This window comes from Acanthisitta chloris, unplaced genomic scaffold (genome assembly GCF_000695815.1).
Source record: "Acanthisitta chloris isolate BGI_N310 unplaced genomic scaffold, ASM69581v1 scaffold4674, whole genome shotgun sequence".
Lineage (NCBI taxonomy): Eukaryota > Metazoa > Chordata > Aves > Passeriformes > Acanthisittidae > Acanthisitta > Acanthisitta chloris.
Window position 1 is genome coordinate 17,388 of NW_008667554.1, and position 27,817 is coordinate 45,204.

The 27,817-nt window shown below is 36.7% G+C and overlaps 1 protein-coding gene across 1 annotated transcript; it reads left to right on the forward strand.

Annotated features, from left to right (window-relative positions):
• Positions 1 to 5,391: 5,391 nt before the first annotated feature.
• On the forward strand, positions 5,392 to 27,817 carry LOC103800163 (protein FAM19A2; the record flags this gene model as incomplete). Its single annotated transcript, XM_009072530.1, has 4 exons — positions 5,392 to 5,544; positions 6,506 to 6,630; positions 19,906 to 20,154; positions 27,454 to 27,817. Coding segments are annotated over 3 exons (290 nt in total), but the record flags the coding sequence as incomplete, so codon positions are not given.

Here is a 27,817-nt window from a genome sequence, read left to right on the forward strand (position 1 = left end):
TCACAAACAACTGAAGCTTGTGTTCCCGAAATCTTGGCTGTTTTTTTTTCCAATTGCACTCATGACTGGTCAAATCAAAGATTTTATCTTTAATTAAAAGCATCACATTTCTTGTGTTCTTAGATCACACAACTGCAGCAATATCAGCACCATTGCTGATAGAGTAGCAATAAATTAAATTCAAGTTTTTCCCTATCAGCTGTTACGTGGCTATTACAGAAAATATTGAAAAATGTTAAAATAAATTAAATAAATTTAATTCAAGTTTTTCCCTATCAGCTCTTATGTGGCTATTACAAAAAATATTGAAAAATGTTAAAATAAATTGAGTGAAGGAATGGGATAGTGTATTTTTTTCATATATCTTTGTCTGACATTTAAGCAGAGGAAGTTTAGATGGAAATCCTGGCTTGGCTGTGGCTGCATAAGATTTTGATTACTTAGATGTGACAGCTGCTAACACTTGTTAAGCTATTGAAAAATGCAACAATGCTGTGTGTGATTGTGTGTTTTGTGTGTGTGAGAGATTTTGTAAGTTCATTTTTATCCTTCCTATCTGCAGTGACACACTGAGACTGATAGGACATTGAAATTGCTGAAGTGTAGCAGAAAGATAACCTATATCTGTTTTCCATGTCAATCAGTATGAACAAAGCAAATAGACCATGTGAACAAGAAACCCCACAGGTAGGACAGTGATCTGGAGCCCATTCTGGAAAAATGGTACATTTTAACAACTAATTTTATTTCTTTTATCAATAATACCCTATCACACATTTCTTTGAATATTGTGGTATAGAATAGTGACTATTCACTTAGGGAAACAGATGAAATAAGTTGATTAATCTGCTGGAGCATTTTTTTATTTTCCCATACAGGTGATGATTAAAAAACGTTGCTCCAATATAATCCTTAATGTGGATATAATTTACATGAATAAAGACTGCTTATGGGCCTACTTTGACAGACTGAGTCACTCTAGTGTTTCATGTGGGACATTTTCCTGACCATACCCAAGATGAACAAAAGGCCAAAGTTTGCAAAATATTAGATGCAATATGGATTGAAATTCATGGCTACATGTAATTTCCATTCTTCTATTTACTGCCAATCTGTTGCTTCTTATTTCAACTATAGCTTTGTTTTCTTGAAAAGCTTTAAAAACCACACAGACACAGGCAAACAGAGCTTTGCACATTTTACATACTCTCATTCTCAGAGGAATTACCTGAAATAGAATAAAATAAGATGCATTTATTTCATGCAAGAGTGCAGAGCTGTGGTGCTCATAACTGATAGAGGAACTGGTTTCTGCAGAAGGAGTTAATCACCTATCTGTGGTTGAAGCTCCTGCTGCTTCCCTGTGGCTGAAGCTTCTCACTGGTCTCTGCACCCAGTTGTAGGGGCTAAACTGGCAGAGAGCTAACCCTACAAAAAAAGAAGATATTTTCCTGCCAGTGAAAATCCCTGACTTACCATCTTCACTATCAAATGACAATGTTCATGCAAGCAAGGGATGAACGAGTGCAGGGCAAGAGACATGGGATTTTCTTTTTCTTCCAGTAGCTGTTAGTCATTAGATGAGTTTAGTTGTATCACCCAGCTGTGCCACTGTCTTTGCAGAGAGCATATAGTAGAGCCTTTTTAATATTTTTTTCACTGTTTGTGTGAAGCAACTGCAATGATGGGGAACCTGAGGACAGAAACAGCTTGTGATTTTATTTCATCTAGTCCATGGCAACATGATTTCTTCCTCCTTCATAATGTCCAGTGTATGTGTCAATGCATGATCTGTGCAGCTTTCAGGAAAGAAAAGATTCAAGTGGCTGAGCAGATGGGGGACACACTTGAACAGGAATGTTTAAGTGTGGAGGCTGGGAAATGGCAAATCATAATAAACAGTAGAATTCAGAAGACTACTCAATACCTTATATTCATATTTGTGAGCAAAATGATAACCATGAATAGTAACTCCCCTTCCTGCCTGGAGCAATCTTCCCACAGAAGCACAAGAGTAAGGGCCATAACTTAGTGCCAGATGCACTGTGCAAACATGTCTGAAATTGTATTCACCCGAAGGAATGAAATTTAAAGTTGCCACAAGAACATGTCTGAAATTGTATACACCTGAAGGAATGAAATTTAAAGTTGCCACAAAGGGAAAAGAACAGGTATAATTTATATATGTGTAAAGATCTTTGATGTATATTTTTAAACATCCTCTTTTAAGTGCAATCAGTTTTATGTAAAATGAAGAATAATTATTGTTTAGCTTAATTTTTCCAGGAACATGATAATGACTACTGAAGTTTTTGGTGTACCAAATCATCCTGATTTATGAGATAGCTATTGCTGATTTTGCTACAGTTAAAAAAAAAAAGAGCTGTAAAAATGACAGGTTAATTGCAGGATATACCATTAATGGGTGAGATATAGTTATGCCTGTTTTCCAGGTTCCATGCTCATAATACAGTGTTGCATCTTCTGGAACATAATTTACACATATATTATGTATAATCATCAGGAAAATTTTGCAGTGTGTACACATAGAGATCTGTGAGTCTCTTTCTTCAGTCCTGCTTCACACTGATTGCAGGAAGGACTGCTTGTATTAACAGGGAATGCAGGACTTGGGGTTTGCAGTGGTTTTGAAGAACTAATTTCTGTAGGATTCCAGAATTTCTGGTTCCTCAAACAATTTCTGCAAAGCAAGCAGCATACTTTGTGCTAGGAGAAGAAAAGTAACAAAACCAAAATGTGACTGTCCTGAAGTACTGCTCTCCTTTTGTGGAATGGTTACGTGGATTAATGAGGCTAATTTGTATTAGGTTGTGAGAAATCCTTTATCTACTGTTTAGGAGCTTTAATTTCACAGGAATGTGACAGATGTACTGTACTCACTGCACTGGAGCTTAATTATTTGATAGCATAAGGAGCTGAAATCCCTACATTCCCTCTCAAGGAATATTCATTTCATACTCTAGATGGTAAAGAGAAACTAGAGGATGGTTGGCCTAGATTTTTCAAGGTTTGAAATATCTTTGTATACTTTTCTAGGAAATTTTTGTTTTATACCCAGAAAATTTCAATGCAGCTTTCTTAAAGGTTCCCCAAATACTATCAATAGTATATGATCTTTTTTTGTTCTCTTGCATTTTTCACATATCTTTTCATCCTTTGAAATGCTTTTCTGTATTGGACATGAATGTAAGGGACTGTTTCATTTAATCACACTCCTTTTTTCCATGAAAGTCTTGCAATGCTTGATCTTGTTCTCCTAATTACTGCAAAGGAGGCTTTCAAACTTTTGTTTCAGTATGAAAACTTCTCTCTCAGAGTTTTACAACAGCTCTTTTATCTGTCTTCCATTCCTGATGGCTATCAGCATATGTTGTACTTTATTTTCTCTTAGCAGTTATATTAATGCATTTCTGTAGATCTAGTAGAGCAGTGTAAAGCTACATAATAAAGCGAGGACAAAGTTTCAGGATCAGTGATACACAGAATACAAGTGAAAAATAATATAGTGAAGAATTAAGTGGGATGAAGTTCTCATTCTACCACTAAATTTATTTCCTTTTGTGTCTGTTTTTTTTAAAAAATATACCTTTCATAAAATAAAAACTAGTGAATGCATGTTAGCATGAGTGGGTATAACATGTGTAATTGCCTATCAAAACAAAAATTAATGTGATTTATAAAAGCAACATGTGTTTGTTCTACTATATATTATACATTCCAAATGTATCCTGGAATAATTCTTTTCTCTATTCACAAATAAAAAAACATTACAAGTGCTTTAATGAGAAAAAAATGGATATATTTATTTAAATTGCTTTTTTGTCATACATACCAGCAGAATTGTTTGGAAAATAATGAAAAGTAGTTTTTGCAGCAGTGTGTACCAGTAGCTGTAAAATTATTTGCTATCATCAAAGGCATGAAAGTCTCAGAGATTGCAAAGTTCAGGCAGATAGTATGAATTGCTTTCCTCATCCTCTATTGAATCAAAAGTTATAGTTAAAAAGTGAAGAAAAGCATTTTGTATGCAAAAAAAGAATCTTTTTTTCTCCTACATTTTTGATTTATATATAACATTTCAGCATATCAAAATATGATGGATCATGGGTTAATGGTTTGCATCATGTTATATCATTTCAGTTGTAGCGCAGCATGATGTGATGGAGTATAATTAAACCTGACATTGTGCCAACATTGACTGCCAACAAAGATCAAAAACTATTTGGTGGACTTTGTTCTACTGAAAAATGCATAATTCCTTGAATGAGATGTTTAATAGTTGATGTTTTGTTGATGAAGACATGGAGTCTAACTGCTGTCTGTGGCTTTTGCCTCTAGGCACATTCTTAGGGCCCATAGCCTGCACAAAGTTTGTTTTCCTTCCTCAGGCCCTTTAGGAGCTGTGCAATAACAACTGAAAACCTGTTATCAGGGTTTTCTTCTTGTGGAAGCTCTTGCTTAGAGTTTAACATTAGGGATATAAAAGGTAGCTGAAGCATTTAGTACATAGAGAATACAAAAAGTTAAATAGCAGCAGAAGTAGTGAACTTAGGGGTAGTGTTAAACAAGTATTGCTTCACATAATTAGTATTCCTCCCAGTAAAAGGTTGTAAGTCAATAATGGCAAAAAAATCAGATTTCTTTCTCCCTTTCTTCTTATGGGAATGAACTATCTCCGGAAATATCTGGTGCTGTATCAGTAACCACTGAAAGTTCAGTTGAAATTACTTTTTCTGCTCTCCAGATCTTTTGGTCAGAAAGGGTAGTTTGGTAACTCCCTTCCACCAAATTTGTCCTGTCATAGGATTCCAGTGGCATGATCCTGGTGATCAGCATGGATGGGAGTGATTGATGCACATGTGGAGTAATGAAGATTATCCTGTTTCCTCCCTTGTTTTAAAAATTTGATTTCTCAGGTTCCCAGACTTACTTTGCAGTGCCAGGCAGAAAAGATTTAAAATGTGATTCCCTAGTAGATTTCTGGGTATTGTTTGAGGGCTATCCCTGTATCATGCCAGTTATTATCTGTCCTTCCATAGGAAGGTTTTGGGATACCATATCAAAGACTTTATCTGTCCTAGACATATAGTCTGGAGACACAGATTCTGAAAGCATATGCATGTATGGGTATTTTAGCATTGCTGGGTTTTTTTGGCCAGTGTTTTCTGCCCAAGATAGTTATAGTACATTTGGAAAAGAAATCAAAGAAATGCATTCTAGTGTTAGTACCATTGTAATTTTCATTTCATGCATGGCAGATTGCCTTACAGAGCCAAGTTTAATTCATTTCTAATTAAAAAAAACCCAAACCCAAACAGTATGATGCTACCTTGCAAAGTTATCAAATTGTTCATCTTCTTATTTTCACAGCTCACCATGTTAAAACTGGGACCTGTGAAGTGGTGGCACTTCACAGATGTTGCAATAAGAACAAGATAGAAGAAAGATCACAGACGGTGAAGTGCTCCTGCTTCCCTGGGCAGGTAGCAGGTACCACCCGAGCAGCTCCTTCTTGTGTTGATGGTGCGACTACTTCTATTGCTTCCTTCCTTCCTTTGTGTTTCTAGGAGTTTTGTTCTGGCTTAATGTAATCAAGGAGACCCACTCCTTTACAGTTAACTGTTTAAAATAAGACTAGGAAATCTGCATTTTGAAGGGGATGTCCAAGGTGAATGGGAGGAAGATGGGAAAAAATAATTATTTGCTATTGCTCCTTGGAAATGCTAAGCAAAATTATTAGATGCCAGTGAAAGAGACTTCTTGAGAGGCTAAATTTGATGTGACTAACAGAGGACCCTGGGTAAAATCTACATGAGCGTATCATTTTCATATGCAGAAGTCTTACATCTTATTTATATATTTTTTTCATACAGGAAAAAAGCAACCAACCAAACAGAACATAGTTCTGTCTGGTTTTTAGTCTTTTTATACCAACAATATTATTCCTTTCTCAGTACAATATTAGTGTCTTGCTTAACAATTCTGACATAGGTTCATATGTTTTGTTTGGGAAAATATTAGCTGATTCTTCACATCTCTCAGAAAGAGTAGCAGGAGTCACCCTTTTCATGATCTCTTTGCTGTTGGTATGTTGTTGGCTGTCAGAGAAGCTGTAAATATATCATCATTAGGGAATAAATTTAATCAGGATATGCTAGACTATATAGTATACCAGGCAAGAGAAGGGATTCTACTTAAAATTTTGAAATCGGGCTGAGCAAAAAAAAAAAAAAAAAAAAAAAAAAAAAAAAGGAGATTGGAAGGAAATGCTGTGAAGAGATTGACTTAAGGACATATAGCACCTTTTGTGAATTGGAACCTAATTTCTTATGAAGGTTCTGAGGTTGCTGAAAATCACAGACCAGCTGTCATTCGATATATTTCTTAGATTTTCCTGGAAATTAAAAGAAATGTTGCAACATAATGACATATGAAAGTGTCCATTTCAACAACATGCAAATGTGTTTGTTTTCCTCTCTTGTAGCTTCAATAGTGGAGCAGAAATGGTGGTGCCACATGCAACCGTGTCTTGAAGGGGAGGAATGTAAAGTTCTTCCAGATCGTAAGGGATGGAGCTGTTCCTCTGGGAATAAAGTGAAAACAACTAGGGTAGGTATGATACCAAGCTGACATGTTGCCAACAAGTAAAAAAAAAAAAAGTGCACAGGAAATTGGGTGCACATAGAAGACCTGAGTTGAGAAGACTGAAGAAGCATGGGAAGAGAATCATACTGGGATTGGACTTCCTGGTCCTGCACACTTTTCTCAGCACACTTTTCAATCACTTGAATATAGTAAGCAGTGTGCCAGACCTTCTCAGGTAAGCAGTGGGGATAGTAGAGTTAATCCCTTCTTCAACTAACAGTAATGATCAACTGCATTATAATCTAATATATATTTCTTTCTGAAACTAGTTGCACAAGGTCTGTACACCTTGCTAAGCTCTTCATTCACAGGATAACAAACAAGTGCATTTTTATCAATAACATGGAATTACCATGTTTCTACATAGAAACTGCTGAGTCTGGTAAGCATTTGATGTGTCATTACAGTATGATCTGCTTCTTTCCATCTTGTATGACTGGGATTTGCTAAAAGATTTTGACAGTTTCAATGAGTTCCTATTCTCCATTTCCCACTTTTTATGTTATTGGTTCAAAATTACATTAATAGAAATACATTTAACATTCATCATATACAATGCCTGACAACAAAGTAAACATGCTGTCATCTCTGCTTTTTAGTGGCTAAGAGAAACAGGAGAATAGCAAATTCTTCAGATAAGTATTAAACACACAAACTTCCTAAAACTACAGCATTGTATCTTGGTAGGGTCTGCACAGTTCTTCATCAACATAAACCAGACTAATATGCACTCTGAAGACACATATGTGTGCACGTAAGTATAAACACCTTCCCCCCTACACCTCACCACACATACTCATGATTGGCTTTTCTTTAAGGATTTAGTAATTGTTTGTAGTGTCAGGCCATAATTTGCTAGTGTGGTATTTACTCTATGCAGGTGTTGAGTGTCTATGTCATTTGATTGAAATCTTCCTTGCATAGGCACTACATTTCTGGTGCACTGTGGTTGTAGTGGAATGTATTGTGCACTGGCTGAATTACATTCCTTCTGTTCCATGGAGAACTCTACATGTCTCAGTTTCTGTATGCATTGGTCTTTACAACATTTTGACATTCTTTGAAGGAAGGATGCTTTCTTAATGTCTGTCATACAATTCCACCCCGAATCCACTTTCAAATGTGTTTCTTCTGAAGATTGTGGATTCTGAAGGTTGTGGATGCTCCAACCCTGGCAGTGTTCAAAGCCAGGTTGGATAAAGCCTTAAGCAACCTGGTCTAGTGGGAGATATTCCTGTCCATGGCAGCAGGGATTGGGACTAGATGATGTCTAAGGTCCATTCCAACCCCTTAACATACTGTGATACTATAATACTCAGATAACTGTGCTGGAATGCTGCCCACACTTAACTTTGTACATGCCAATACAAATCTGATTATATGCATGTAGAACATGGGTGGATGTGTAATATAACCAAAAGGAACTAAATTAGAATTTAACAATAGTAATAGAAATAGAAAAATAATTGTGTGTGTTTTCAAATTTGTCCTGGCTACTACTACATGGCACTATTAGTGTTGCAGAATGCATGGCATTTTATATTTATTGAGAGTGTTTAATGAGTGGTAAGTAAAAATGTGCATCTGAATTACATTTCTGTGGGAAAAAAAGAGGTCGCAAAAAGGGGAGACATCAATTAGAATTGCTTTGAGGATATTTCTTCAATTTTGTCAGAATATAGGTTTTTCTGCATTGGTTGAGATTGTGAAGCTCTGTCCACTGTTAGAAGCCGAAGGTTCTTGCCCTCAAGGGCCTATGCCTCTTTTGTAAACTGGCTGGCTCTTTGGAGGAGGTTGACTTTTCTTGTCCTGCATGGTGGGGGCAATCCTCATAACTGATTTTATACCTCTTCAGAAGTGATGCTTTGAAAAAGCCAATCCTTTTTTATATATACCATCATAAACACTGATTCAGTAGAATGGCTACCCTAACCTGCTTACAGACCTACCACCACTAAAAGGAAAATACTAGTCACCTTAAATCCCCTACTATTTGTTCTGCCTTCTAGTTTGCATGTTCTCCACATTCTTCCTTCATTTCCTACACAGCTGCAAGGCTGTCTTGAGACAAAAGCAAACTTGAATTCAAATTTCTGACTAAAAGTTATCTGTCATTGAAAACAGGTGGATGAAGGTCTCTGTGTTTCTAGATGCAGGGAGCGGTGATTTTATCAGACATCATTCTGATGGCCAGAAAAATACACATTGGTATTGGAAATGTGAGTGATTGTGTTGAGAGTAGCTTATTATCAAAAGGCGAGTGCTTTTCCCTAATATGTAGTGACTACAATATTTTTGTAGCTCCTCTTTCAGCTCCCCAAACTCTATATAAATAAAAGGAAAAAATCTTAAGTGCTTGGTAGTTTCAAAACCCCCTTTTTTGGAGAAAAATAAAAATAGAGAGTCAGTACTAAGAAGTCATAAATAATAAGTTTCTGACTGTCAAATGACATAATTCCTGTGTGGTTATCATGTATAATGTAAAAACATAAAGAAACAAAGGGAACTGAACAGCTTGTGTGATATAAGTGGATTACAGAAAAGCCTTGTGAAGTCTCTCCTGAAAGGCCAAAAAAAGAAGTCTATATTTACCTCCAAACATTTTCTGTAAGTTTGCCTCCTTCATGTGCAAAAAACATATGCTAAAGTACTATCTTCTACTACTACAGGATACCAAGTTCAAAAGCAGAACCTGCATTTCCACATCTTGAGCTGTTAATAGTTAAGCTTCATGTTAGAGATAAAGCCAGTGGAGGAAGGAGGTATTTTGCTAGTCCACCTCTGTTAACATATTTAATCATGCTATTACAAAAAATTATGATACCAGCTTCCTAAAACTGATGGTATCAGTCACTAGCAAAAAGGCCAAATGAATAATGGGAGAAAACTAATCGATATTTAAAAATGTGGTCTACTTGAGGTTTTTAATTTTTTTCGAATATAGGAATCTAATAAGGTCATTCATGAATAAGGAATTAGAAATAGTGTTATGGTACTCAGAATTCAAATGTTAAGAAAACTCATGTGGAAATGATTTACCTTCAGAATGCAAACCCGGGTATTATTTTCCTAATTTGTTTGCATATTAGTGAGAAAAGGCTGACATTAAGAGCTAACTATAGAAAAGGACTGTGCATGAAGAAGCTGAGTACTAAGTTAACTTGTGCTGGTTTAGAATCAACTAGTTTGGGTCTATGCAGCCTGCAGGAGGGGAAGAGTAAAGAAGGCAATCACAACTTATCTAAACCAGTAATTTTTTTTGGACTTTACATGAAGAAATATATTCTTGTGTGTTCCTGACTTTATACCACAACAAAAGACGATGTTCAGGAACACATTAGGAGAATTATGAAATGATTATGAGCATAGCTGAGATTTTACTGGGCACATTTGGGCATTCTCCTCCAGACACAGGAGTTGAAGAGCTATTAAGTAAATTTGCAGATGATACAGAGTTGGGAGGAGCCATTGACTCCCTTGAAGGCAGAGAGGCCTTGCAGAGAGACCTAGACAAATTAGAGAGCTGAGCAATAGATACCCAACCATATAAAGTTTAACAAGGGCAAGTGCCAGAATCTGCAGCTGGGACAGGACAACCCTGGCTGTACATACAGACTGGGGAATGAGAGGCTGGAAAGCAGTGTCAAGGAAAGGGACCTGGGGGTCCTTGTTGATGGCAAGTTGAATATGAGTCAACAGTGTGTCCTGGCAGCCAGGAGGGCCAACCATGTCCTGGGGGACATCAGGCTAGGCATTGGCACCCAGTCAAGGGAGGTGATTGTCCCACTCTACTCTGAGCTGGTCCAGCCTCACCTTGAATACAGTGTGCAGTTTTGGGCACCACAATATAAGAAAGAGATTAAGTTATTAGGGAGTGTCCAAAGGAAGACAATGAAGATGGTGAAGGGCCCTTAGGGGAAGCCATATGAGGAGTGGCTGAGGTCACTTGGTCTGTTCAGCCTGGAGAGGAGACCTCATCACTGTGTACAACATCCTCACAGAAGGACATGGAGGGGCAGGCACTGACCTCTTCTCTCTGGCATCCAGTGACAGGACCCGAGGGAATGGTCTGAGGTTACGTCAGGGGAGATTTAGGCAGGGTATTAGAACTGGTTCTACACCCAGAGAGTGGTTGTGCACTGGAACAGGCTGTCTGGGAAAGCTGTCACAGAACCAAGCCTGCCAGAGTTCAAGAGGGCAGGCACATGGTGTGATTCTCGGGGATGTCCTGTGCAGGATCACAAGTTGGAATCATTGATCCTCGTAAGTCCCTTCCAACTCTGTATATTCTGTGATTCTCTGATGTTGAATAAGAAGCAGCTGGCTTAGATAATTTACTGTCTTTGATGTGGACTTCAGTAGGAAAATGATCATAAAAGCCCCTTCATTCATTGTCAGTTTGGGAAGCTTCAGATTTCGACCACTATCAAATGCAATATAATAGAAGTTTCAAAGATGTTCCTATTCTGAAGATACACAGCTATGAGTTAAATTGGTGAATCATACTATGATTAGCAACACGTCCAGTATCTAATATTCAGTAGAAATTGGCAACAGTGTACATTCTTTTAGAATTGACTTGTTGGTATAATGCTAGCACTAATACTAATAATATAAATTAACCAAAAAATCAGATGCAATGCATAGCAAATACTGATTTTTAGCATGTGAAAATCTCTGGAAGATGAAACTGAAGAATGTTTTCCTATGAACAAGTGCAAGAAGTATTTTCAGCCAGGTCATAAAAGGCCATCTTTTGGAAATGATCATCCAACTTCTAAAATAGCTGAGTACCCACAGTTTTAAGCGAAGCTGAAGGAACTGCAATTGTTGCTCTGAAAACTGGCTATTATTTTTAATATGTGGAGAAAAGCACACTGCAGAACAGGAAGAAATCAATATCTAATATATTACTATGTAACTATATGCCAAACCAATATTAGAAATAGGGTACTGCAATAAAATAAAATAAATATTACAAGGACAGAGAGAAATAAAAGAGAAATATTTCATGGCCAAAAATAAATCCATATTGAGTATATTTATTTACATTCCAAATCCGAATCTGCTTTCCAAATCAATACTAGAGATAGACGACTAGTGTGAAAAGAACAGAAATATTGCCAAGATGGTGAGAAATCCATACTGAGTGTTTATCTACATTCAAATACAATCTTGGAAAGAACCTGAAGTCAGTTATTTGTAGCATTCCAATTTATCTAATTTTGCATTATGGCTTCCAGAGTTTAAAAGAAGCTCAAAATTGCATAACATCCTTGGTAGAAGAGAAAGTGTACCATCAAAACACACCAGCTGGCTGCACATAAAGCCAAATTGTTCCAGTATGTGCATTCCAGCACTCTCAATCAATGCAGTTTTGTTGGTGTCTATAAATACTGCTTACATTTTTACCCTATCTCCTCTTTCTCACTTCCTGATGCTGGGTTGTTTCTAAATTAATTACAGCTGGTGAAAGGATAGGCAGTAATTTTATTTATGTTTCAATTTATAAAATACACTGTTCATAATCCTTTCAACATAAGGAATGAAAGGACCTCTGTTGGGTACCTTCACATAGTAATGCTTTGCAGTGGTCTACTCAGATTCCCAGTATTGGGAGGCAGCATTAAGTGGTGACTTTATAACTGGTGCTGTCATAACTGCTGCTTGAGTAAGACAACATAATACAAGGGAGTTAAAATGTGTCCCTGAATATGAGAAGAAAATGGCATTTTTATTGTAACTGAGCCTGACCTAGTGTTCACAGTGCAGCAATGCTAGCTGTTGATCTGTATTTCTCCATGCATGCAACTTTTTGTGCAACAACAGAGGGGGGAAATATGGAATGAGTATTACTCATTATTTCTGCCAAAGTTGAAAAGAGATATCACCATTGTGGTAGCTTCTTCCCTCATGTCTTTGTTCCTCTTCCTCCTCTATGTTTTTCAGAAACAGCAGTAGTAATGGTATGTAATTTGAAAAAGCAGAAATCCATCATATAAATATTGTGTACAGGTTATTCCAGGATGTTTCTGATAGGCCAGATGTATGGCAGTTGTGGTCAGTGAGTGCTAATATGGCAATGTACTTCTCCCATGACATTTTTTACAATGTAAACTGTTACTGACTTCATGTTACTAGCATGAAACAATTTGCCTTTATTTTGACCACTGTGAAATATGCAATACTTAGAGGTGAATCAGTGACCTGCCATGTGTGATGTACAGGAAGGGCTTTTCTTAATATTATATAAGAGAATGTATGAATAAATTAAGAAGCCACCTCACTGTAAAATTGCTCCTTGCCTCCCTTCAGAGCCTCTGTCTCTAGACTCCTCACCTCCTACCTTAATTTCAGATGAAGATTTATGGGAATAATGCACATATATACAGTGACCAGCAATACCTCATGGTTCATAAAAATGATGTGATTACAATATAAATAAGTGCACAGACTGTAGCAAAATATTACCCATGGAAAGGAGTGATTGCACTTGTGGCACGCTCTTTGTTGCTATGGTATCTCTTGCTATGCCTTTGGCTAATCTGTCACTAGGAGAAATTTGCAGCTGTCTCAGCATGTTTCTCTTTGCTAACTTAAAGACCCACTGTATACGATCTGTCATTAAAATAGCAGTAAGCATTATGTACAATTTTCTAACTGCATACAAGTTTCAGGGGACAAATGAGCTGGTAACATAAATATGATGACAGTTTCTAGGGTAAAACTAGCTGTTTGTATTAACCAGTACTTATTGTTTTGATCTAGAATCACAATTCTTTCATATTGAAGCTCTGGTGGTCTTTAGGGCACCTAAATACTAATCTTTTGGGGCACTTAACATTTTAATGAATACAGTGAGCATGCCAGCCAACACATTACAAGGAATCATCAAGATTCAGGGCAATGCAACTCACTGATTTTTCTAAAAAAAATTGACCTTTATGTACCAAATTTGCTTCTTTAATGTGAAATAGGTGTGCCTAGTTCTATGAAAAGTTTGCAAGTCTACATTTGACAGGAGTCTAGGTCTACAGCTTGATGATGTTCATTTGTAGGTTACAGAAATCTAGACAAGTCATTCTCCTTTCTCCAAAAGCAAATGTACTCTAAAACACCTTCAAAAGACTAGTTGTGGTATAAAGGATTAAAGGAAGAAGTGCTGTGGTGTGAAATGTTGTAAGCAAAGTCATAGATTAAAAGGCCAGTAAAATTTGTTGAGCAGGTGAGGATAATCCAAAAATTCAAATCCTAAGACATTTGCAGTCTCAAATTCTGTTTAGTTCAGTTCTGACTTTGAGTTCTATGGATACTGAAATTAAGAACTGAAAGTGAGGAGCCCCAAAAGAGAGAATGGGTTAAAGACAATATTCATAGGTATGGCTTGTTTGAAAAGAGGGAACCTGATAATACCTTGCTTTATCTCCCTGTGAATACACTGAAACTTGTTCAGAAGGGGTACTCTAGTGGATTTTTTTGTGAATAGACACACTGTACAACTCATGAGAAATTAAATATTTTGCAATCCCTTCATCACACTTGCAGTGTTAGTAATATACACTGTAGTTTACACATTTTTATCAGGGAATAGAGTTATCTAAGGTAAGACTGCAGCTAGGATCCTTTGTAAAGCATTATTTTACCTTCTGCAGAACCTGAACATTGACAGAATTACTCTGAAATCAAGGGAAAATATTTCTGCAATATTTAAAGAAAAATGCAAATAGATTTCAGTTGCATGTCATTAATTAATAATCAGTGATTTTTGCAAGCAATGCTTTCTTCCATGTGCAAATCCTCCAATTCATCAGTCCAGCCAAGAGGTTTTCTGCCTTTGTCCCAAAAGATTCAACTTGTGATTTATTTTTATTTTCATTTTTTTTTCCCCTTGTCCTTTGCTGGCATGTTCGAGATATTGACCTCATGTCTGAAGAATAATTTTCTGCCTGTGTGATGGAAAATAAGAATGAGTTCTTAAGGCTGTTTTTTAATGACTGGTTTATATCACTCCTCCATGAACTTCCACTTTTCTAGTCCCTGACTCCAAAATCAAAGATGTTTCCACTCCTATTTGCAGCTTCATTCTGCCAGTCTCTTTGCCATTCACAGCTGTGCAAGAAGGGCTCTTTGAATACCTAGTAGTCCTTTTAAATTTTCATGGAAAATTTTTGCTAGCTTCTACTACCTCAGAAATTACCATACAGGAAGATGGTATTCAAATGCCAGTATCGTGTGAGTCATGCTGAAATGCTCTAAAATTAGTGTTTCTTCCTCATCTCACACTCCTTTGTAGTCCGTAGGGGCTTCTTTGCATCATTTCTGACTTGCAGAAATGATACATTTCAGCTTGGAGGGACTGGGATGTTCTGAAATCTCACATTACCTGCTACCTAAAATAAATGTGGACAGAACTTTTGCCTCTTTCCATGGGTTTTTGGCACAGGCTTCACAAACTGTCCATCACTGCTTAGCTGCTGAACTGATACGAGGGAGTGGAAAATTGGTCCCCAACTGTTCAAAAGGTAATACTTTCAATTCTCCAAAATAACACAGTTTTCTTGAGGTATTTCCTTCCATTAAGACTGATTATAGAAAACATCAGAAACGCCACCCTGTCACAGGTCTGCTTTTCTGACTTCTAATAGGGAAGGAAATGTGCAATAATCAATATGAAGTGGAAAGTCAGTCATACAAAGCATTCTGAGCATAAACAGTCACTGTTGGAGGAGTGAACAACTCTCAAACCAGTTGAAATCAGATTACTCAGAGAGTGTTCCCTTGCAGAGCAAAGCGAGTATGTTGTAAATCTTACTTATTTCTCCATGAGAATAACGAAGATAGTTGTGTTGTATCTGAGAACTCTTCAAAATGAAGAAAAATTTCAGGTAGGAATAAGCGGAAGATTGACATCTATGACTAACCTTTAAGAAAGAAGTCAACCAACATAAAATGAATTTACTTAATAATTTCAAAATTGCTCTTTTTTTTTCATGGTTTGTAGTTTATTCCTTCTTCCACCTTGGTGAATACCAGGTCAATTTCAGGAAAGACACTACTGCTGTGTATGGAGAAAAGACTTTATATGATATGTTCTATAAAATGGACTCTGAGCTTCCCCAAAGGACTTTATATGATTTGTTCTATAAAATGGACTCTGAGCTTCCTTCTACAGCATTAGTATCCACAGGTGATTCCTTCTCAGATCTTACGGTTCTGACTATCATTCATCCCCTTCCATATCTGCAGAGAGAAATGTCATAGATATCTGGAGATTCTGAGTGAAGCTACAAAATATCTAGTTCACCATGACTTATTTGTATGATGCAACTTGTAGAATTATATGGGCAAGACTGAACACAAGTGTGTCTCCAGTTTGTGAAGATGGATATGATCTCAAGGAAACAGTAGATTGTGTCTAACCAAAATGTACCTACAATCTCAGCAGTAAGAGAAGATCTGAGAATTTTAATAGAGCTGTGTATACTAAGAGGTCCAAAACAGTTTTGTCTCTTCAGGTTCAAGAATGCCAAAAATTATATTACTGGTGCCAGAACCTGTTTCTTCATAACAAATTCAAGCTTTGTGGCTTAGGAACGTGTCTCTGCCAAAGGAAGACCAAAGAACTTTATCTTTGCTTGTGCTGTTTCTAATTCAGGTAAATGCACTGCAAAATTGGATTAGCTGTTCTTCCAGACTTTGGAGATCACTCTATCTTTTCAGACCGACCTTGGAAAATGAGAGCATAGCAAATTTATTATCTTCAGGGCATCATTCCAATTCCACTTGTTAACAATTATTGTTCATCATTCTCAAAGTACTAAAAAGGAACAGGAAACTTTCTCCTAGAATGTAACTTGACAAATTTGAGGCTTATTACTTGGAAAACCCATTTCTTTTTGGAGGGTCATTCAAGAAATTACCTGGGTCCTTTTTCTCTCTCTTGGACTTATAGCACATCATTGGTACTTACATTCCTGAAATTTGCAGGCAGTGACCTCTTTGGAGCCTTTTGGTCTTTCCTTCATTATTTGAGATTTTAGAATATGTGTCCAACTGCAATTAGCTACTTCAGTTCATTCATACTTGCCTTTTCTTGGGTCACATACTAGTCATAGGATAATGAGAAGATGCAGGTATGAAGACAACTGGACAGTTTTTTAAGAAAGAAAAATTAAATTGAATATCACAGCGTCTTCTTAGTTACATTTCTGGCATTCATTTTTACTTTTGACAGGATACTTCTTTTCTGTGTATTGTGACGTTCAAAAAACAGTATCCAGATGATTCCCAGTACAGAGGAGTTACAGGATGTTTTAACTTTCACCTGGACATCTCCATAATGCAACAATCAAGAAGACATTTCTAATCAGTTCAGGAATGATGCTAGTAACATGCATCAGTTTATTATGCGTTCAGGGCAAATTCCAGAAAGACATCAAAGGCATCATTTTCTGGAATTAGTACCAGTGTGTTATGCTATCTTCTTCCAAGAATGCCACAGGACCTTGTGACCATTCCACGTGAAAAAAAATCACAGTGAAATTTTGTCATCTCTGTTTTGTGTTGTTTATTTACTTACAAAACTGACAGTGCTAGTTGTTCTTTTCCCTTCTTTTTATCTAATGACCAAGATGGCAACAACTATTAGTTGGGAATCTGCAGCCATAATCTTGACAACTCCTTAAGGAAACAGACTTTATGTATTTTTTTTTCCAAGGCAATGAAAACTCCTTCTCATTGTTCATCTATGACAACTTCTAGATGAAAAGCCCTTGAATCTTCCTTTTTCTCAGTTCTATTTAGACTTGAGACAAGATGACAGGGATTTTTCTGAAATCCTCCAAATCTGCCAGCTTTCTTCTGTTTTGGAGTGATAGTGTGATGGGTAGTCATACTGGAGAAAGCTAAAATTAGATTTCCTTAAAATAATTTTATATTCTCTGAATGGATACCCACTACTCTGTCAGCACCCATTACTTTGGCTAAAATTTCTCCAAGCACAGAAAAATCTTTTCTTCATATGGAGATGGATGAAAAGATAAAGGAAAATGATCAAAGGGTTTCAAGTTGATGACTGGTTCGTTGTTTTTAAACTTTTTTTCCTGCCTGGACATTGCTCTGCTGTTTTCTAACTTGTTTTTTAGTTGTCTTATATTCCCTCAGCTGTGGCAGTATTCCTGGAGCCAAATGTGAGTGCACTACCTCAAAATGCTAGCAGTGGAAGCTGGTAAGCAAGTGGGGAAAAATCACCAGAGGAATCTCTGAAGCTTGGGACAAAGGCAGAAAACACATCAGTACTTCACTAACAGAGCAGCAGGTACCCTTATAGAGAAGATAAAATTAAAGGTAAGGAAATAATTTACATTTCTATTTTGATCTTGTCCAAATGGCTTGTTACTCTCTATTCAAAATCCCAGGAAAAATCCCTACACCATAAACATCTGAAGAAAAAAAAGATCTCAAACATGATTAATGTAGACTACCTGTTTTTTTTTAGTGGGGATAATTTGAAGTTCAATCTTACCCAGTTTCTGGAAAGCTATATTAAAGGATGAAAATCCATTATACCTATTTAATTTAAAACTTCAGTCTAGTTTTAAAACAAGGCTGGTTTTTGTTCTGTTTAATTTGCTTTGCTTTTTCATATTTAGAATGTAAACACAGGTAACTGCTTGAGTTACCAATCAAAAACAAGTGTAGGATTTTTTTTAGGTAAGAGAAGTCAGATTAAGCCAGAGATGGAGGGACTTTGTTCCCATCCCTCCATCTTCATTTGCTTCCCCACAGTTGAAAGGGTAGGACTACTCTTTATTATGCTTCAGTTTCCTCATGTGGAGGGAGCAAGGAGGATGTTTTTATCATCCCACTTGGGATGATTAGCTGGAATAAGTGGTGTAGAAGAGAACAAAATTACATTTATTGAATTAATTGTCTTGCAGTCTTTTATGCCGCCATGCTGCAGTCCCACTATGGAGTTGTGACCACCCCAAAAACCTCAAGAGGATATATCCTTGTCTGAATTGCTACAGTTATTATTGGTTATAGAAAGTGAAATAAGGTTTATGGTTAAGTCTTCTTTTAATATAAAACTGTTATCTGTAAATGAAATGTTTTGTTAAGTTAAAACAGTTTACCATGAATTTAATTTCTCTGCTGAGTTACAGAAACATTGAGAAAGTTAAGGTATGGGTGTTGTAGTGCCATAACCTTTTGGAAGACAATAGTGAAGTACATTGGAAAGACTAATGAACTGGATTTAGCCATGACATAACTCATATGTCTTCATCAGCTATTCACTCTCATTATTGTCCCAGTGAGTTGTACCACTTAATTTTATTTTGTCAACTCTCCACTTCAAGGAAATATGAGTACGGAGCCATATTACTTTGTTTCATAGCATTTAAATGTTTAGAGATTTTATTAAAGCAAGAAGTTATTGAAGTTATGAATTTAATCTTGTAATGTGCATTTCTAATTATCTGCAACATAATATTTAAGCTAAAAAGTGCAAAGAAAAAAAAAGAAAACTAAAAGTAGTTTTGGTGATCTTTCTGAGGTTCTGTGCAACACTTTCCAAAAGCAATCATTATCAGCAAGTCCAAAATCTCACTCAACTATCTAGATAAGGAACTATCTGTCTGAACTGAATATTGTCTTTTGAAATATATCATCTGTTATTTTATGGTGTTTCCTGTAACCTCCTAACCATAGAAATGTCTGTAAGCAGTGTTCTCCTCATTTCATTTCAGACTTTAAACTTTTAGGTTGGTTTGGTTTGGTTTTTTGCTTTTTTGTTTGGTTGGTTTGGTTTTTGGTTTTTTTGGGTTTCTTTTTTCCTTTAAACATATATGAGAAGAACAAACTCAAATCTTTCATTTTGAAGGAATTGTATTCTGATTTCATGACTCTTTTCTGTACCACAGGTCTATCCATGGACTTATTTTCAAAGAGCTTTTCAATTACTGTTTTGTCATACTTAAATATTGCTGATATACTTCCTAAAATGAGTATTCTCTGTCAGTTTCTGTTGCTTTTTGGTGACGAATAGGAGTTTGAATTTGGGTATGTTTGGATATTTTTAAGACCATGCACTTTTCTTAAGAGAATTTGCTTTGATTCTGAAATTTGGGATTTCTTGTAATTTTTTACTTTTCTTTGTAAGTTAAAAAAACATCCCAGTTTTGCTTTCTGCAATTAATTTCATAATAGTGTAGTACTTGACATGTGTTTGTTTCTTAGGCAAACGTGTAAAACTCCTGAAGTCCGAATGGAGAAGTAGAGAAAGGAGGTTTCTGCTGTGCCTGATGAAAATTTTTGGGTTTTTCCACACACACAAAATATTCTGGCTCCACGTTGGAGCACTAGTTGTGATGAATCCTAGTCTTGGTTGGATTCTAAGGAAGGGCCAGAACGTTCGTTGAGGAATAAAGAGTCAAACCACTCCAGAAAATGTGTTCCAGCCCTGGTTTATTACTCACAGAGCAGCAGGTGTGTACAAATACAGGTTTACACAGTATTAACAGGAATTGCTTTACCTTATTCCTCACTGTAGTTGTTTAGTTTGCTGTAGATGCCCAGGGATTGTGACTTATTTGGGCATAACTGGAAGAGGGTGGTTGGAGAGACTCTGCGCTGTGCTCCTAAGCAGCCTCAGTGTGTCAGCTAGATGCTTCTGGGAGCCTTAAAACATCTTTCTTCACACACTCTGCTTTCAAAGGTAGACCCAGTTGATGAACTTAAGCTACTCGTTCTCATGGGAAAACAACAGATAGTCTGGGGAAGAGCACTTAGAAAGGAAGTCCATCTTGATGAATTCAGTCTGGTATCCCCTTTGTAGTGGAAAGCTCAGCATCCTATACTGCATTATGTAAATTTCAGAACAAGCTAAGAAAGGGGCATTCCCACTGTATTTCTAAGATACACTTGATGTTGTCTGTTTTATCTTAAAACCATGTTAAAGGTGAAGAACTTTGTCATTTACAGGAACATATATCATGCTCCAAAGTATTTTTCCTTTACCTATTTTTCTAGTCCTACCATTCAGATTATTTGAAGCAAGTGGAATGTACAATTTGCATGTGAAAGGTTTCCAAAATGTTTTAGTTTCTATTATGATTTTTTACACTGATTGTCTAGATCTTCACTTTACCTCCAAAAAATCTCCTGCAAAAAATGAAATCATTCAGTGGGAAAACAAGGAATACAGAGTTATATTTCAAATGGCATCATATGAAATGAGTTTTTAGAATGTTTGTGTCTTTAAAATGGAAGGTTGTAAGCACAAGAATTATCACAACCACAGTTCTGATTAGTCACAGTGCCAGAAAAGTATGAAAGAATTAAAAGTGTTTAGAATCTGATGGCTATCAAAGGCATAGGAAACTTTTGAGCCAACAAGGAATACAGAGTTATATTTCAAATGGCATCATATGAAATGAGTTTTTAGAATGTTTGTGTCTTTAAAATGGAAGGTTGTAAGCACAAGAATTATCACAACCACAGTTCTGATTAGTCACAGTGCCAGAAAAGTATGAAAGAATTAAAAGTGTTTAGAATCTGATGGCTATCAAAGGCATAGGAAACTTTTGAGCCATTTAAGTGTACTGGGAAATGTTCTGTTTAATGAGTAAAATGAACTGATCATGTTTGCTGAAGAACAGTCCTGAGGATCTAGAATTGTAAATTGTTCCAGTACAGGCTTGGGAACATGTTTAGGCTAATACTTTTCATACTGCAGTGCCTAAAATAAAGCTAAGGGAACAATTTAAAGCCCTTGAGTCTTGATATAAAAAGGTAAGCTTTATAAGCAGGAGTGAAACATTTGATGACTTGAAAAAATGTCTTCCAGTATGTAACCTTCTCTAAATATCGGTTTTCCAGACTGCTCACAAATCACACAAATTTTGCCTTTTGTCCTTAGCCCAAGTTGAATAGTGGTCTGTGATATTGAAACAAGGGCCTGTTTCCTAATTCATGGTTCTCTCCTGCAGTTCCCTTGAAATGTGCTTGAGTCACCTTAATACTTCTCAGACTTTTGAAATGGTTCCTTGTGCCTCCAGAAACATAGTTATCTAGCATAAACACCCAAATCCACACTACCTGCTGTTAAGTACGTATGCATATAGGAATCCTGTTGCAGAAATGTCCTTAAACATCTCTATTTGTACAGTTCCCTCAATTAATTAGAAAATGAATCACAGGATTCTCCAGCTGTGAGGAAACTGTGAACCTTTTATTAGTGTTTGCAAAGTACTTTTGATTATCACTGGTACAAGGTAGAAGTATTAGATCAGAAGCATCTTCCAAGCTTACAAGCTGAGCTGTTTGGTGAATAAACATGCACAACTGGCAATGCAAACTGTCATTTGCTTTCAGAAGCCACGTATGAATGATGTGCATGGCAAACACACTGTATGGATTTTGAAGTTCCAGGAAATAGTGTGCTTCCATCTGTTCAAAAGATTCCTTTCCAACCTCAACCTCATTCTCAGAGGACATGAGTTGAAAAATGCTTTGGCAGATGTTTATTTCTGGTTATACAGGCCCTTCTGTTTCTGCATTGTAATATTTGTATTAGGTTTTCAGTACCAAAACAAAGTTATTTTTGTCATGGAAAAATACAACTGATACAGCCCCCTCCAGTTCATTCCTGATTAGGAAAGGTTTGCTAAATGATCACTCTGTAGACCATTTTATTAATTTTTGTGGTCTTTTACATTCTGTATAAGAAAGAATGCAACAAAGGACACAAAATGGAAGGAAATACACTGTGTACAAATAAGGGTTGTTTTGGCATGGGATCTCTGTCTTATCTCCATGTCTCGAAGGACAATCCTTAGCTAGGTATTTCTTTGAGCCATGCCTTAGGCATCTTCCTCAAGCATTTCTTTCAGGGATTCTCGTGCTATTCCATTTAAATAGCTTATCTCATGTTGGTCATTAAGTAAATATGTGAGACTTTCTATTTTTGCTTGAAATCTCCATGCCAATTTTGTTTCCCACAGGCCTTTAATACATTAGAGTAGGATGCTTAGGGTGCCAAGAGAGCTTTTCTTTGTCTCATGAAATGCCACTTAGCTCAGGGTGAGCTATTAATTGCTTTTACAAGAATTAATTTCCTTTCTCTGTCTTACATATTTCAGGAAAAAAAAAGATAAAGTTGGCTTGAGTATGCTCAGATGACATGGGCTATGACCACACACAATCCTATACAGTTGATGGAACAGTTCTGATTAAAAAGAAAACTTTCAATATTGAGTTCTTTCTGTTTCTTTGGGGAAAACCTGGAACAGAAGGTCCATCATACTGTGGAATCATTTGTGAAGGGAAGAAACACTGGCTTAAAAATTTGCCCTTTTCTGCATTTGCATGGATACCTAATTCTGACAACGTTGTAGTAGCCTTCCCTCCAACCTTACTCACCCACTAAATTCTGTTGTTTACTGTGCATGGTGGGAGAGAGAGAATTGGAGTTGCAAGGGCACACATAAAAAGGCAAGTTGCTAACTTTCAAGTGCTTGACTTTGCAAACTCAAGAATCTGTTTTCAATATGGATTTTGTGTATGGCTTATAATAAACATAGAAAAAAATTCAAAGAGCTGCCAGTCAGAAAATAGTAATGAACAAAGTGTTCCAGGACACATATATTTCAATATAACATATTGTTATCTATTTTCTTCAATCATTGTTTAATAATTAATTATGTGCCTCGTGCATGTATGAACTATTCTGTAGTCAGCAAAGGATCAGTGCTATATTTGTGCCTCTGCAGAAACAGATTTGTACTATACCTCATTGTAGTTCTGTAACTTTGATGCTTAGGTGCATGAAAGTAGAGAAAAGTGCTTTATTATTCCAGGAATATTCACTCAGCCATTCTTTCCATCCTAGAGTCTTGATTTTCCTTCCTTGCTCTTCTAAGGCAGAAGGAAGTCTTGAGTAAAAGTACCAGACTGCGTTTTTATTGGGAATCTGTTCTTATGGAATAGACAGTATTATCTGTTGTTTTCATCCACTGTGCAGATTTCACAAGTGAGAATATTTTTCATCCATCAGCAGCAGCACCAAAGTGGAGGCTGTCCAGAAAAGTCTCAAGCTTGTAGCTTTTCTAGTGTGATGGCTTGAGGTCTTTTCATGTCTGGTCCATTCTGGGTTACCCTGGCAAGTATGTTCTGCCCAAAGACTGAGCCTGTTTTGAACATTTAGTGTGCAGAAGAATGTGGAAAACTTCAGCTGCATTTAATTATATATTGTTGTATTAAAATAAAACAAGTGAGCTCACATACCATTACAGTCAATTTACAGCAGCCACTCACTAATTTAAATTAAAAAGTCTGCAACTGCAGAGTAATTGTACTTTAATTGCACATTTGGGACAGGAAAGTGAAGAGAATCTAATGCAGTGTATTTATTATATAACAACCATGTGAAAAAATATATTAGCATAAAGGGAGTAATTATGTTCCAAGAATGAACAAATTAATTCAAATCAACACCTCAGATGCTAAAGGTTTATGAACTTTTTTCATTTGTATTGTTAATTTTCCATACATATTAATTATTAACTGAAAACTTGATTAGTCTTGATTAGCACGTGTTTGGGGTGTTACTGTTCTCTTAGGATTTGAAAGATCAGACACATACTGTTATTGGTCCCTCTTTTCCTATAAAGGCCTTTGGCACAATACCTTAATACCTTACTTCCCAGGCACTTAAACCAAATAGTTTTTACTATATCCAAAATTAAGCATTTCTGGGAATACCATCACTAGATATTAGCTAGAATTGCATTGCTTCTTTGTGAAAATGCCTTTAGCAATCGAGAGGTTTATTCACTCCCTGATGTGTATGGTGTATGGATATATAGCTTACATTAATGTTAATATGTAATCTGTGCTTGCACATAACAAGTATTACCATTTGACATAGAGGCAAATGTGGACCACTATGTGTTGCTCAGGGTAGCATTATGTGACCTGGAGGTTAACAGAAAAACAAAGAAAATGAACAAAAATATAGGGCAGGTGGAATAGTAAAAATTCTGGCAAGGGAAGGCAGTTAAAAACTCCAGTCATGTAATGTAAAAACTAGGAATATGCCCCCTGACTTCCTATACAGTCTGTGTAAACAAAATGAACTTTGTATATGATTAGCCACTTGTTATAGAGGAGAGATTTGAATGGTTATCTTATTTTTTCTTATTTATATCACCTATTTAATTTATGTGATAGTGTATGTTGCTTTTATAGGGATATTTTCACCATGGGGCTGTAGAACTAGATGATGGGAGCAGATAGGCCTGCAGATTATGATTTTATGGAGTTTCTTTGTGACTGAAGAGCAATGTAACTGAGCAGTCACGTATGTGTAAAAATACTCTTTTTGTTAGCTACAGTTTATCAACTTAGCCTATGCATTGGCAGAGCTGGATGTAACAGAAATAATATATCACAGGCTCCTTGAGGTTGGAAGGGAACTCTAACCCTCCTGCTTAAGCAGGGCCACCTAGAGCCAGTTGTCCAGGACCAGATGGCTTTTGAGTATCTTCAAGGATGGAGGCCACAACCTCCATGGGCAATCTGTGCTAGTGCTCAGACATCCTCACAGTAAAAATGATTTTCCTGAGAGGGAACCTTCAGTGTCTGAGTTTGTCCTCATTGCCTCTTGTGCTGCCACTGGACACCACTTGAAAAGAGTCTGGCTCCATTTTCTGGGCACCTTCCCTTCACATATTTGTACACATTGATGAAATTCTCCCTGAGCCTTCTCTTCAGGTTGAACAGTTCCAGCTCTCTCAGTCCTCACAGTAAAAATGATTTTCCTGAGAGGGAACCTTCAGTGTCTGAGTTTGTCCTCATTGCCTCTTGTGCTGCCACTGGACACCACTTGAAAAGAGTCTGGCTCCATTTTCTGGGCACCTTCCCTTCACATATTTGTACACATTGATGAAATTCTCCCTGAGCCTTCTCTTCAGGTTGAACAGTTCCAGCTCTCTCAGCCTTTCCTTTCCTTACAGATGCTCCAGTCCCTTCATCATCTTTGTTGCTCTTCACTGGACTCTCTCCAGTATGTCCATGTCTCTCTTTTACTATTACTAAAGTAATAATTATTCCTAAGTATTTTTGGTGTGAGGATGTTTTTTATCTTTGTGTGGGTCTTTTATGTGCTGTCACCCACAGTCTAGACTAATCAGGTATGAAGATGCTCCTGTCCCTTATTTGCCTTAGTGGTTCTTTACTAGATAGGTGATAGATAGATCGATAGATCGATCGATCGATCGATCGATAGATAGATAGATAGATATGCAGATGTATCGCAAGTGAAGCTAATAAAAATCCACCTGCAGATAGGATCAGAAGATGTGTGTTCTGCATTATGTAGCCCAGTGGCACCTGGTTCCATGAGTAGAATTCCAGCTTGTTACAATAAAGCAAAAGATAAATAAGAATAAAATGCTGTATCATCAGCCTTTTGAGCATTGGTGCAGGACACAGAAGTATGTTGCCTGACTTTTAAATTAATTCTTTATTATTTTTTCAGGCAATCTTCTGCTGTAAAAGGGGCCACATGAGGCTGTTTCCAGCAGCAAGAACAAAACCAAATAAAATTGGTGTCATAAATAAGCCCATGTATCATAAAAATCACAAAGCACAATTTTATTATTGCCTTAAGTGCAATTCCTAGAAACCACTTGGTGGAGAAGGCAAACTAAAGTAATGAACTCCTTGAACAGTCTTTTTAATATTCTGTGCTACCTTCACACTCTGCAGAGCTGACAAGAGCTGTATGCAAACAGTTTAGCTGAGGGCAAAAGAATGTTTAATCATTAAGGAGCATGACCCTTCTCTCTATGATCAAAATGAAAAGCATATGCTCCTTGATGTCATAAAGTGTTATTGTGACCATTCCAATGGGATGTTCCTCAAGAGTTGGGAAGTTGTCCCCTGACACAATCTGATATTAAATATTTTATATAATCATTAATTCTATCCACTGACACAGCAGAAATATTCCTCAAAGTAATGTTTCTTTGATACGATAGATTCTTTTTTTCTTTTAATGTTTAAAATCCAAATCAGACAGAGGGAACATCCAATTACTGGGAAATACTTTGTCTCCCACTCTTTCTCTCTGGTGCTTCTGTTTCATTCTTGTTTCATGCTAGGGTGGGTGAAACTACTCTAAATTAAAAACTTGATAACTTTGTAGCTTGTGAATAGCAGGATCTCTGTCTGTCTAATTAAGGTTTGCATGGCTTTTGTCCTGTTTCTTCACTAAGTGATTATTGCTTGCTAAAATGCATTTACCCTTTAACAGGACATTGCCTTTTCCAACCTAAACAATTCTATGATTCTTTATGGTGTAAAGTAGCATGCAAAGAATGGAAGAATACATGCCCAGTATCAGTCACTGTTATACTCAATGGCTAACATTTTAGAAACATAGTTGTTACCATACAGACGTTTTAACAATAAAAAAAAGAATAACAGAAAACAGAAGTTTGTGGGTTGGTAATTTGTGACTGTCAGATTTTTTTAATTTTGTTTTTAAGCATGGTCACATTTCAATTTCTCCTTGTCAAATCCAACTCCAACAAAGCACCTAAACACACAGTTTAAGGTGGGGAGCAATGCCATCTAATACCATTGGGGATTATGCACTTACTTAAAAACAATTGAAAGAGCTTTGCTGGACAGAGGTCTTACATTTCAGTCTCAGTTTCCTGTACTTTGGAAGTAGATTCTCTATGTACAGTTTTGATTTTCTGTTTTTCTTTTTCTTTACAGGTAACCCGATAGCTAAAGACAAATCAAGTCAGTCTCGAGGCCGATAATATTAAATACAACACATAGGAATTTCATTGCTCCAGGCAATCCTTGAAGTGAAATTTCGTACTGCTGGGGTGTATCCTTCAGAATCAATTGTTTCAATAAGAACCTGGCTTGTAATCAGCAACAGCCTTGAGATCAAAGCTACTGGAAAGTTATTTTGAACTTCTGTGTCACAAAGATTTCAACTGATTGAAGTGTGTACACTTGTAAAATTGCACTTGCTGAGGAATTTGCAGCTGATGTTCTCAAGGTGCAGAAAAGCAGCAATCTTTTGGGTTCTCCATTGCAGACCAGTGAGTTTTCATCTTGATGAAGTCAA